The sequence below is a fragment of the Phalaenopsis equestris genome, unplaced genomic scaffold (genome assembly GCF_001263595.1).
Source record: "Phalaenopsis equestris unplaced genomic scaffold, ASM126359v1 Scaffold000229, whole genome shotgun sequence".
Classification (NCBI taxonomy): domain Eukaryota; kingdom Viridiplantae; phylum Streptophyta; class Magnoliopsida; order Asparagales; family Orchidaceae; genus Phalaenopsis; species Phalaenopsis equestris.
Window position 1 is genome coordinate 94459 of NW_018164671.1, and position 13532 is coordinate 107990.

A 13532-nucleotide genomic window follows, 5' to 3' on the forward strand; every position below is an offset into this window, starting at 1 on the left:
TATATATATATATTATAATTAAATAGATATAGAAATGTCTCATTTATATGGTGTAGTATATGATCAAACATAACTTTCAAAATAATATCTTTAGGTGGGATAGAAAATGTATTGTATGGCATACACCTTTCCTTCTCCATTCTAATGGAACATATGTCAGTATTTTTAATGTTGATCCTTCAGCTGTTTGTCAATCCCGAGGACCATTGGTGGGGCGAACTTAACGAATAAAGCTCTAGGAGTGTTGTAACTCATGGGAAAGTGATAGCAGGCACTTCCGTGATTGGTAATGAGGTTGAATCCACAAAGTCAATATTACAAGTCAATTCGCTTGGTCAATTCGATAAGTAAGTTCGTCTAGCTGTTTTAATAAATATGCAGATGTATAGACTAAGCTTGATGATGGACTACAAATCATGTGATCATTCAGATATTCAGTAGCTGGCCCAATAAAGCTCATTTATTTCATTAGAGGCCTATAATCGCTAATTGTCTGTATGCACATATCATATAAAAAATGACTATTTCAATATTTACAATATGAAATACATATTTTCTCGTATAAATAAAATCACATATATATAAAGTTATCGATACACATGAGTGATAACCCTCGGGCGGGGGGTGTTTGGCTGCAAGTAAAATTTATGTTAAATAGGATTGAGTAAATCCGGTAAATTTAAATTTATTAAATCTAAATATTATTAAATCAAAAAATGATATTTGATTCAATTAAGAAGATTAAGCAAAAATCAAAATTAATTAAACCATGACTATCTAACTTATGTATCCTTTTTGGCTAAATTTAGGTCAAATGCAACTTAAATCTACCAAACAACCCCTCATTTCTCTTCTGCCGCCCCTTCTGAAACTCCCCACCGAAATCCCTGAGGCCATCGACGTCAAAGAGGAGGTAAGTCGCCGCGGGAGCTAGCAAGACATCGACGAGAACGGCGGCGCGTGAAGGCGGAAGAGTTTATGAGAGCAGTGGCTACCGAGAAGGAGTGAAAACCTTTAACATACTGTAAATCCACTACGATCCTGTTCTCGTATCGTGGGAGTTTTAGGTTTTTTAGCTGAAAATGGACGGGGCGGATGACTACATGATGGAGGTGGACGATGAGGAGGAAATTACCCAGGAGGACGCTTGGGCGGTGATCAGCGCCTACTTCGAAGACAAGGGTCTTGTGAGGCAGCAGCTCGACTCGTTCGACGAGTTCATCCAGAACACTATGCAGGAGATTGTGGACGAGTCTGCTGACATCGAGATTCGGCCTGAGTCGCAACATAATCCTGGCCGCCAATCGGACTTCGTCGAGGTTCGTCTCTTCGACATTGCGATCCCTTTGTCTTTGCAAGGCTTGCGTCACTTACTGTTTGTTGGATGAAGTGAGGTGCAGTGCTAATGAACTAAACTCTGTAACGAAAGATGTGGTTGGAAGTTATTACGTGATGTGCTTAATGGATATAAGATAATGACTATTGTACTATCCTTAAAAGATTCTGCCATTTTACTAAGTTCTTAAGCCAAATCTCCTATTTGCTATAGAAGAACTTAATAGGTCTTTCTATGGACTGGTGATTCAGTAAATGGGCACCTCAACTAAGCCATTGGAACTGGCAATTTTTATAAATGCACGGGAATATGAATATTCATGCTTTGAAAGTATGGTATCCTCTTTTAGTTGTTGAAAACGATACTCACAAAAATAGGTTCTTATTGTAAGAAATTATTTTTCTTTTTCCAACATTCCTGATCCAATACTTTGATGATTTATTACTTATGAGCTGTTTAGTTAAAATAGCAGAGAAATTTGATGATTGTTAACATGCCTGATTGCTGAGCCAACAGCACTATTTTAGGCAATCATTTTCTGTAAATGCTAGTGAAACTTCTTTTTAGGCGCAGCTATGGGAGTGGAGACTAACAACATTATGGATACAACATCATGGAAATTGTTTTGTGCTTTTGCTTCTTGAATTTTAAAGGTTTATGCTTATCATGCTTTTTTTAAGATTTTTTTTTTTAGAATATCAATTTTTACAAAGCATCATATGCTTCCCTGTCACTAATATGCATTCATGTTGCAGACGATTTACAAAATTAGCTTTGGTCAAATATATTTGAGTAGACCCATGATGACAGAGTCAGATGGAGAAACTGCTACATTATTTCCAAAGGCTGCAAGGTTAAGAAATCTAACTTATTCAGCACCTTTGTATGTGGATGTCACTAAAAAGATTATAAAGAAGGGGCATGATTGTGAAGAAGTTACCGAGACACAGGAGTTCACAAAAGTTTTCATTGGAAAGGTAAGCATGACAAAATCTATTTCATCAATTTACTTATCTCATGAACTTGACACATCTTCATTTCCTTCTTTTGTAGGTTCCCGTTATGTTAAGATCTACTTATTGCACACTTTTTCAAAATTCTGAAAAGGATTTGACAGAATTGGGAGAATGCCCTTATGATCAAGGTGGATATTTCATTATCAATGGTAGTGAGAAGGTTTTGATTGCTCAAGAAAAGATGAGCACCAACCATGTTTATGTATTTAAGAAACGGCAACCAAATAAATTTGCTTATGTTGCTGAAGTCCGGTCTATGGCTGAGAGCCAGAACAGACCGGCAAGCAGCATGTTTGTGCGAATGCTGTCAAGAACTAGCGCCAAAGGAGTAAGCATAACTCATTTCTTTGATTTGTGATCTCATTTGGTTTCATTATAGGAAGATTTACATTCATACTGCTCAATTCTTTTGTATTTACTAATCTAACACCAAAACTTCAATTTTTACATGCATTCCACCTTACCTATGCATGGAAAGTTGTATTTTACTTTTTAAAACTTAAATTGGTGGTATTTTTTAAGTGATATGAAAGATTTGGCTGATAAACATAATTGAAAAGTAAAGTTTAGGTGTTACTGCTTTAGATATGTAAATACATAGGAATTGGGCGGTATGTATGTAAATATCCTTCATTCAATTGCTAATTTTTGGTTGATGATGTTTTCAAATTTCACTTTTTAATGGATGTCACAGTTTATGGACTTGATGTATTTGAATTTCCAGGGAAATTCTGGGCAATATATCCGCGCGACACTTCCATACATCCGGGCTGATATCCCTATAATTATAGTATTCCGTGCATTAGGGTTTGTTGCCGACAAGGATATTCTTGAACATATATGCTATGACTTCTCCGATACCCAAATGATGGAATTGTTACGGCCATCTCTTGAAGAAGCATTTGTTATTCAGAATCAACAGGTAGGCTCTCATAACTTATCTACTGTAGGTTTTAAAATGAAATGGATTTAATTATCTTGACCAATAGATCTTCTGGTAATTTTACCTCAATTAACCACTCTTATCCAATTATATTGGGCATGATTCTCAGATGACCATAAAGCATTCACTTGTTTCCTTTTCTCCTGTTTATTATTTATTGGGAAGATTTACATGCATGCCTCTCAGTTCTTATGCATTTGCACATCTAACACATAAACTTCAATTTTTACATAAATGCCACCTTATACTTATGCATGAAAGGTGCATTTCACAGTTAAAATAATGGTAATTTTAATGTTCTATGATCAATTTGGTTGGTATAAATGTAAAAATTAAAGGTTAGGTGCTAAATATGTAAATATATAAGAATCATGCCCCATTGAAGTAATAGGTTTTAATATAGTGAGAAAATGCCAATCTAGGAGCTATGAGTTTGATATATTTAAGTAATATATTTTAATATAGTGAGAAAATATTCTGTTAATTTATTTGTTAGGTTTAATGTGCAATTACATAAAAATGGCCTTGATTAGTGAAGCTATTTGCAGGATGAATTTTGCTTGAAAGATTTGAAAGAAGAACAGCTTAGTTTTTGCTTGAAAGATTTGAAAGAAGAACAGCTTAGTTTTTCAAGTTGAATGAGAAAAAATGGAAGAGATCTGACAATAGTCGTATATAGAGATGGGATTGAAGAGACTTCCTAGGATTGTGCTAGAAATTAATTACCGTTGTTTCAGCAAAAAAATAAGAAGCCTGACAATCCAAGAAGCAAGTTATTATTTAATTTGGATTAAAATGCTGATTTAAGTTCTATATGCCATTTAAAAAAAACACTTTAGTTTGCATTTTTTGACAAGAAATAGACTATTTTATCTGGGCTATATCAGCTGCAACATTGGTATTTATGTTTTATTTTGTAGATTTATCCTAGTGTATTATCCACTATTTTTAAGTAACTTTAGTTGTGGAGGGCGGGCCCACATGTTTTAGGAGAATATACTGCTTTTAGCTTACGCTTGGATTAGATTGTTCGCCTTTTAAAATGGTGTTTAGCTTGTTTGAGTTAATGGAATTATAAAGTCACAATCATATGCTTAAATGCAAAAATTTTGAATTGAAATAAAAAATGACTACAGGTTGGACATGCAAAATAGGAAGCAATAATAATTTCTTGATAAAGAACATTGGAATGTGGGAAATTTGCGATAAATGGCAAATGTTTGTGGAAATTCATGAGGTCTGCCTACTTGAGTTCTCATGCTTGATTGCTTTTATAAGGCATACAGTTTAGATGCATGGTTAAGAGGTTTGCGCTCATTTACAATTTCATGCGGTTCAATTGCATGGCAGGTGATTTCATGCCAAATTATTATTATTTTAATGTTTCTATTTCACATAACTTTCTAATGCTCTCAATGGTATTGTTCGTTCGCTTACTATCTGATGCTACCAAACATCTGGATGTGATCCGTTATTGAAATTATACTTCTTAACTTTCATCTTGAACTTTTATACTTTGCGTGTTAATGTTTTGACTTCATTGGTCCACACAAGCACTTTGGAGCTGTAAGCAATCAAATTCAAGTTAGAAGCTTAGAAAAGTTTTTGAACCTTAAAACTCTGATCCAGTTTTTCATCTTTTTTATAGTGGTGGAAAGTAGACATTCTGTGCTCTCCAGTAGTATAAGCTAGTCATAATTTTTTCGTACCTTTTTGCATATTTTGCTTTTTTTCCGCTACCTTTTCATGCAACTGCAAAGTCACTTTTAAATGTATGTCACTGTGTTGATTATTTAACTTACTCGCTTGTTAGGTGGCATTGGATTACATAGGGAAGCGAGGGGCTACTGTTGGTGTTACAAGAGAAAAGAGAATAAAGTATGACTATTACCATTCTGGCCTCTTCTTCTAAATATGTTGTATCTGCTTGTCGGTATTTTACATGAGATTTCCATCTGTTGTAAGTTTTATAATTCTTTCTTAAAATTGTGTAGGTATGCAAAAGAAATTCTTCAAAAAGAAATGCTTCCACATGTTGGCATCGGAGAGTATTGTGAAACAAAAAAAGCTTACTATTTTGGGTATGCTGTTGCCCTTTATATATTTTCCTGATTTTTTATTAATAGAAATGTTACACATTTAATACAATTCTTCTTTTTGGTTCTGCCAGATATATTATTCACAGGTTGTTATTATGTGCCCTTGGTCGAAGACCAGAAGATGATAGGGATCATTATGGCAATAAAAGACTGGATCTAGCAGGCCCTTTACTTGGTGGCTTGTTCAGAATGGTTGGTTTGTTTTGAGGATCTTGTAAATTTCATAATCTGATTTATGTTTTTTTTTTCATGCTTTGCCTACTTCTTTTCTGGTTTTGAAATGCAGCTGTTTAGAAAATTAACACGGGATGTGAGATCCTATGTTCAAAAGGTTAGATTCTTCCAAAATGTTTTCTAGATAGGAAGTTTGTGCAAGCCTGACCTTTCTTATTTTCTTTTTTGGTTCTGCAAGTGTGTTGATAATGGAAAAGATGTAAATTTGCAATTTGCGATCAAAGCAAAAACCATAACAAGTGGTCTGAAGTATTCCCTTGCTACTGGAAATTGGGGTCAAGCAAACCAAGCTGGCACTCGAGCAGGGGTCTCACAGGTAGTGCTTTGATCCCTTCCCCCCACCTCGCCTTCATTGTTGTTTAGATGATGCTCTGATAAGATCTATTTGTTTTCAGGTGCTGAATCGCCTCACTTATGCATCTACTTTGTCACACTTAAGAAGATTAAACTCTCCTATAGGACGTGAAGGTAGAAATTGTAAAAACCGTGCTATTTAATTGGGTGTTTCATATACATATCTTTAAAATATTTCTATCTGCATATCCAACACCCCACACGAATTACTTCCATGTAAACATAAACATTCTGTTAAATGCCTGAAAACGACCAACCTGATCAGCCATAGTTATTTCTTCCTTTCCTTCGCAGCTAACAATTTGCTGTGAGCCCTATTTTCCTCATCCCTAAAATCTTTATAGCAGCAGGTTTCTTTCGTTCTTCTGGCCTTTTCCTCTTGCTGCACATTGAAGTTAATGCAAGGAATTAATGCCCTAACAAAGCATAGTGTTTCTTTTCACTAAAGTTTTTCTGAACAAGCTATCACATTCTAAATTCATTGTACTGGAATTTGTGTGTTGATATGCTGATCTGTTAAAAGGAAACAGATCCAGAGTCTGGTGTGTTGGTATACTACCTGCTAGTGGGTAATAACCTGGATGCAAAACAGAAGAATGCGAAAGGGAAAATTGAAACGAGTAGTTATGTGAACTGAAAAGTGCATAATGAATAATCTGAACCTTTTAGAAGTATGAAATATAATAAAACTCTGTTTGAAGAGTGACCATGCACGTGATTTCCTCATTGTTGGCACTGGACATATGGTTATCATGGGATAACAGGCCAGAAATTTGCATAATGCTCAAGATCTTATTGAACTTTGCTCTTGAGATTGCATTGCAGTGGAGATAGAGCTCCATGAGATCCTTAAGCCTTGTTGTCCTGAGAGGGATGGAGTTTGGAAGCTCGCTAATTGAACCTGATTAGCGGAGCAGTTGAGGAACCTCCTATTAGACTCCATTGTGATACTCACTTCTGCAATTAAGCCTTGGTGCATTGTGTGTGCGCACACATACCACTAGGATGATAGGATCTAGAAAGAGCAGGCCATTAGATGATGGGAGAGGAGGTGATGATATATTTTGATGTTTATCATGACATGGTGGTTAATAATATGATTGGGTGTTAGATATGTTAGTAAAGATGATCTCAGTTATATTTATGTAAATTCATTGATTTTAATTTTCACTTGATATCATTTATATACTCGAGGCTGCTAACCTTTTTTTTTTTAAATTTCCAGGAAAATTGGCAAAACCACGACAACTGCACAATTCTCATTGGGGAATGATGTGCCCTGCTGAAACACCTGAAGGACAAGTAATTGACATGTTTATGCTTGTCTTTGTGTTTGGATTGCTGTTGCTTGTTCATTTTTCTCTGTTTTTGTTTTATATATGTTTTGATATGAAATAAAAATAAGTTTAATATTCTAAATAAAGGGTGTTTTTTTATTTATATTTTGAGAGAATCATAAGTAAGACCCATGGTAAAATTTGGAATCGGAGAGATGCCTAACAGAGCTCAACGATAGATATGATGCCGGATGTTAGAGGACATAGATGTTGGGTGGGAGCTTAGGGAATAGAGGGATGTCACATGTTGGACATTAGCTTGTTGATAGAACTCAAGGAGGGCACGGAGTGAATAAGGCCTAGGGGCTCGATTGATTTTTTTATTTTTTTTATTTTTTATTTGTTTGGTCGTGGTGGGTGATGCTGGATAAGAGCTCAGGGATCGGAGAGGGATGTTTTTGATGTTGGATAAGACTCAGGAATCAGAGGGATGCTTGATGCTGCACACATGATTGGGGTAGGATTCAGGGAGAATGCAAAGTGATTTGAGCTTGGGATAGGCTTCAGGGAGAATGCACAGTGATCTGAGCTGGGGGATGTGGGAGTGTGCTCCATAGTGAAAGTGGCACATATGAAGCTCTGGTGACAAAATACAGAGGCTGAGGGGGATGCAGACATAATTTGGCGATGATGAAGCAGATGTGGATATGACGTCAAGGGAGTAGCTTGGAGAGAATCTGGAGAAAGATTGAGGACACGGTTAGAAGGAATTTTTTTTTCCTGGTTAAAAAAAAAAAGAACTTATTTGAGGGGTTTTTCAAAACCAATTGAATCACTTGAAAAAACCATTCAACAAGCATGTTTTATCTAATCTCTTAAAGCAAAAGCAAAAAGGGGAACAAAAAAAAGAAAACTGAATGTGATGACAGACTTAGCTTTTTTGCCGGGATTAATATTTGATAAGTGATTACTTCTTTCTAAATTATAAGCTTGTGTTTGCATTTGCTCAACAGGAGTTTTAGTTGAATTTTTTCTAGGATATGAAATCTTATAGTTTCTATGCTTTTTCTGTAGCATCTTCTCGGTGACTTTAGGTTCTTTGGTACTTATTTTAACCATGATGTTCTCGGTAACATTTTTCTCTTTTTGTTGTGATTTCAGGCTTGTGGTTTGGTGAAGAACCTTGCTTTAATGGTGTATATTACAGTAGGGTCAGCTGCTCATCCTATACTAGAATTCTTGGAGGAGTGGAGTACTGAAAACTTTGAGGTAATTAATATTGTCATTAATTTCTTTTTTGTTTTATTTTATTTAAATCTTTTTTGATTATTCTTTTTCCATCTACACTATTTTTTTTAAAGTGTGTCAAAAAATACATGCTATTAAGATTTATAATGATTTAAAAAAAGATGGAAATTTTTCAAAGATGTTAGTGAAATATATGTATGTATGTACCTTTGTATGTATGAATGGATAATCATCATGATAATGAAGTAGTTTGTAATTTAATCCAAAAAAAATGAGATGTATTGATGCATGCATAATTAGCATGGTAAATGAAAATTTGAAGATTATGAGCATTTTAGTAGCAGTATTTGTGAGCAAAGGTTATGTTCAAGATATTAATAATAACATTAGGCTTTTATTTATGAGCCATTCTACGAAGCTTGAAGTTATGGGAGAGGGAGGTTATGTTCAAGATATTAATAATGACATTGGATTTTTATTTATGAGTCGTTCTATGAAGTTTGACGTTATGGGAGAGAGATTAATGAAAAGTAAATTTAATAAAGAATTATGATTAAGTCCATATATTTTTGTATTTCTTACGAAGATGCTTCTTCGTGTATGCTTTTCGCAATGACAATTCTATTTAATGTAACATCTCTTGAAATAAGTTAGATCAACAAAGAAAATGTTAGGTGAGAGAGTAGACATAATTAGTAGAGCAAAAATCATGCATATGATATTTAGTTTTTTTTTGTGTGGTATGAATTATTTTTAACCAATATTAGTGGCTGATATGGTAATGCTCTACTGTTATTGGCTTAAGTATTTTCTATCATTTATAGTTAGTTCAACTAAATGGGTAAGTTCCTTGTGGGTATTATGCCATAAAAGGTATCATGGAGACATAAAATATAAATCTGATAAACAATTATAATTAGTTCAACTATGTTGCTTGAACTTGTTATTGGGCGATAATACAACAACAACAGTCCTTTATCCCACTAAGTGGGTTCGGCTACATGAATTCTTTATCTCCATTGTATCCTATTAGGTGAAGGGATAAAAAAGTTACTGATTATTAAGTTGAGCTTGGTAGAAATGATAATGTTAAGATGGATTTGTGGCAAATATAGAAAGATAAATTTAGGAATGGTTGTATTAGATGAATAGTTAGAGTGAGCTTTATTGAAGATGGTTGAACATTGACCTAGGGCTCATTTATTTGCATGTAGATAGGTTTTATTCTGATTGTGTGTATGCGTGAATCATTAACGGGGGTTTGTGAGGTTGACAATCAAGATTGATGGGCGTAGCGTGCTTTATTGTTTCTTCAAAATTAGTTTTTAACTTCAAGCAAACAAATAGATCTGAAGTGATTTTTACCTGTACATTAAAGGGTGAAAAATACACCCATTAGGCTGTTATGTGAAATTGTTGCAAGGATTACAGAGGCAAAGGAGCAGTTTTAAGGTAACATGGATATATAATTTGTTTAGAAAGATTTACAAAGAATAAGCTTAACTCGAGGCATCACTGGGCAGAAATGGATGGAAAATTAAGGTCCATAAGGGTGACATTTAATTGTTTGTATAAAAGCCTATTGATTATGGTTCCCACCTCTCCTGTTTCCTTTTTTTTTTTTAAATTTAATTTAATTTCAAGCCTTTTTTTCTATTTATCTTTGCTTAATATGTAAAATTATTGTATTCCCAACTGCTAACATTTACTTTCATTTATATTTATATACTCTGGTGACTAAAATAACCCACCGTGTATACAGTCAGGGGACTATTTTGGTACTTTACTCTATATTCCATGCAATCCTATACTTTTACTAAGACTAGAACCTAGTCTTGTTAAAGGAAAAAATATTAACATATACTCTTTATTTTTTTTCATTTATGATTGTTTTGCTACATCTTTACAGGAAATTTCTCCAGCTGTAATTCCACAAGCAACTAAAATTTTTGTTAATGGTTGCTGGGTTGGAATTCATCGGAATCCTGACCTCCTTGTGAAGACCTTAAGGCAGCTAAGAAGACAGGTATCTGCTCTCCCAGGTTTAAGTTACTTGCATTGTTAAAATAATTTGACTGCTCGTTAAAAGAAGCTAGGTTTTTTATCATTCATGTTATAGTTTAAATCTTCGTTCAGTTGTTTTCTTACTTGTTTATTGAGTTAATTTTTCTTATTCTGATTTCTCTTGAGGTATATATATATATATATATTTCTACTTTGATTCTATCCATATGCATGTTAAATATATTCATTCATTTCTCTATCATTTTTTATATTTTCACCGTGGAGAATCTATGGGTAATTCATAATTGTGATCCTGCTTTGTGGTTTATTTTTCACGAGTTAATGGATGTCAACTTATATATGTTATAAGAGTTTTCTTTCACTTGCAAACTTGTTTGTCACTTCAATTTTGAATTAATTTTCTTGGCAATATTATTCTTGTTGTCATATTCATAGTGAGCAGCCAGTAAATATTTTTATTGCTGGTTAAATTGTTCAATAAATTGGGTTTACGGTTATGTTTTAAATCGTCATGCCTACAGTTTATCCCTTTTGCAAGCCCCCTTGCTACTAGTTAGGCCTGAAGGCTTGTTCTTTATTCTGTTCCCAGTGTTTATTTTCTTATTAGGTGAACTAACCTTTAAAAGTAGGTTTCTTAGTGGCGCCATAGTCATTGTTTTTGACTGGTGATTAGGTTGATGTAGTTTAATCCAATAAAATGCTCTATTTTCATGATTATATAGTCTAGAAGTGGATAATATTAGAATTGTAAGATAGTTGTTTAGTGTTTTTTGCATAGACTACGGGGCTCTTTGGTAGAAGATTCTTGATTTCCACTTCATTCAGGTGTTTTAAAAACATGTCATACAACTTTTTAAATACCTTTTAGATGGTTTATGTATGTGTTCTTCTACCAAATTTGGAATCCCAATAAAAAACGACGTGCTCCTGCTGATCATAGCCATGCGAATCAATATGATTTAGGGGTTGTTTGGTCTGCAACAAAAAGGAGTGTAACATTTTAAGCTTTTGGTCGGATGAAAACTAATCTAGTGTAAAATTTCAATGTCTTTTGAATTCACACTCTAGTTCATTTTCAATATATTTGGAATTCGCTAGATTTGGATGAATTTCAAATATAGTGATATATGAAAAGTGACAACGCTGTCATCTGACGCCATATGTTGTGCTGCACTGCCGTGCGGCGTTGGTAGCTTGCTGCATGCCGACCCCTACAGCCTCCGCCTCCGTCGTTTTGCCCCCTGCCAATTGTCATCGCTAGCCGCCCGGTGCCCGGTGCCCGGTGCCCGCTGCTGCCATTGCTGATCTAAGTGTGTTTAGTTTACATTGAATTCCTTTTTCTTCAAACCAAATAAGAAAATGCAAAGTCCTACATTATTTTAGTATTGCATTCTTTTTAGGTTACATTCCTTTTTCAGCAAATCAAATAACCCAAAGTATGGTGGCACTGAGCCTGCCTATGAAGAAAGCAGTATGGTGCTTGCCAAAAAAAAAAAAAAAAAAAAGTAAAAAAAAAGTAAAAAAAAAGAGATAATTGAGTACATTCTTTTTGTTCATTTTTTTCAGGACTAATATTTTGAGCTATAAATTTTAGATTATTTTGAAGACTGATGATAAGATACTTTCTGTAATTGGTTTTTTCAAATTGGACCTCAGTTATTCTCTCTCAGCAAGTTTGGTTCCTAAATGTGCTGTTCTATTCTTTTTTAGAAGACATGGTAGGAGTAATTGTAATTGTTATTAATATCCTTAAAACTTACCTATACTGTTGATCATTTTAGTATTTTGGTTTCATTTTATCCGGATGATCTTTTATGTTAGATCTCCATTATTCTGATGTATGGATGGAAGCTTGCTTAACCTGTGAGCATAAAGAGTTTTTTATAAACAGGCTCTAACTTAATGTTCTTATTGTTCTAATTCTAGATTGATGTCAATACTGAAGTGGGGGTTATTCGAGATATACGTCTTAAAGAATTGCGTCTTTATACGGACTATGGTCGTTGTAGTCGCCCATTATTCATTGTTGAAAAGCAAAGGCTGCTGATAAAGAAGAAGGACATTATAGCCCTGCAACAACGGGTTCGTGTCACTTCAAAGATTATAATTTGAGTATTTTTTAGATAGATATCCCATTAAGATTTTATGAATTGTTGTTATGGTGCTAATCTTTGCAGGAAACCCCAGAAGAAGGCTGGCATGATCTTGTTGCAAAAGGATTTATCGAATACATAGACACTGAGGAAGAAGAAACCACTATGATTTCCATGACCATTAATGTGAGTTTGTTAGCCATGGTTTCTTTGTATGTGTTATATGTAACATCTGATAATATTCTCTAGGGAAATTTACATACGCAGCACACAATTCTTATGTATTTACATATCTCACACTTAAAATAGTTCTTTGGTGTTTTAGGCCTATGCATGAAAATGTGTATTTCACTTTTAAAAAGTTGAAATAGTGCTATTTTTTATGGGAATCATTGGCCCTTTATCTGAACCCTGCTTCATGTTTTAGGATCTTGTGAATGGTAGGCAGAATCCTGAGGGGGCATATGCGGAAACATACACCCATTGTGAAATACATCCATCTCTAATTCTAGGCGTTTGTGCATCCATTATCCCTTTTCCTGATCACAACCAGGTACGTCCACTAGGATAAAACATTGTCTATTCGCTCCTCCCTTTAGTTGCTCATTGGACTTACATTTGTCGCCATTGCATTGAAGTCGCCTCGTAACACATATCAGTCAGCTATGGGCAAGCAGGCGATGGGGATTTATGTAACCAACTACCAGTTACGAATGGTAAGCATTAGTCTTTTCGTGTGATTTCTTACTTTTGCTGCTTGGTACTCAAGTACTACTTTTTTCAGGATACTCTAGCCTATGTCCTCTACTATCCACAGAAGCCGCTTGTTACAACCCGTGCCATGGAACACTTGCACTTCCGACAGTTGCCTGCTGGAATTGTATGATATTATCTTTTGAAAGAGTGT

At 34.6% G+C, this 13532-nt stretch overlaps 1 protein-coding gene across 1 annotated transcript in view; it reads left to right on the forward strand.

The window, feature by feature from the left end:
- The first annotated feature begins 834 nt into the window (after positions 1-834).
- The window catches only part of LOC110023730 (DNA-directed RNA polymerase II subunit RPB2), a 16516-nt gene continuing 3818 nt past the window's right edge, over positions 835-13532 (forward strand). The window contains exons 1-18 of the mRNA XM_020723286.1: positions 835-1319; positions 2092-2313; positions 2390-2680; positions 3077-3274; positions 5109-5173; positions 5290-5376; positions 5466-5586; positions 5681-5725; positions 5807-5944; positions 6024-6096; positions 7208-7284; positions 8421-8528; positions 10417-10533; positions 12459-12614; positions 12710-12811; positions 13053-13178; positions 13264-13341; positions 13410-13505. Of these exons, the coding sequence (XP_020578945.1) occupies positions 1083-1319; positions 2092-2313; positions 2390-2680; positions 3077-3274; positions 5109-5173; positions 5290-5376; positions 5466-5586; positions 5681-5725; positions 5807-5944; positions 6024-6096; positions 7208-7284; positions 8421-8528; positions 10417-10533; positions 12459-12614; positions 12710-12811; positions 13053-13178; positions 13264-13341; positions 13410-13505 (2337 nt within the window). The 5' untranslated portion in view covers positions 835-1082. The remainder of the gene's footprint in view (positions 1320-2091; positions 2314-2389; positions 2681-3076; positions 3275-5108; positions 5174-5289; positions 5377-5465; positions 5587-5680; positions 5726-5806; positions 5945-6023; positions 6097-7207; positions 7285-8420; positions 8529-10416; positions 10534-12458; positions 12615-12709; positions 12812-13052; positions 13179-13263; positions 13342-13409; positions 13506-13532) is intronic.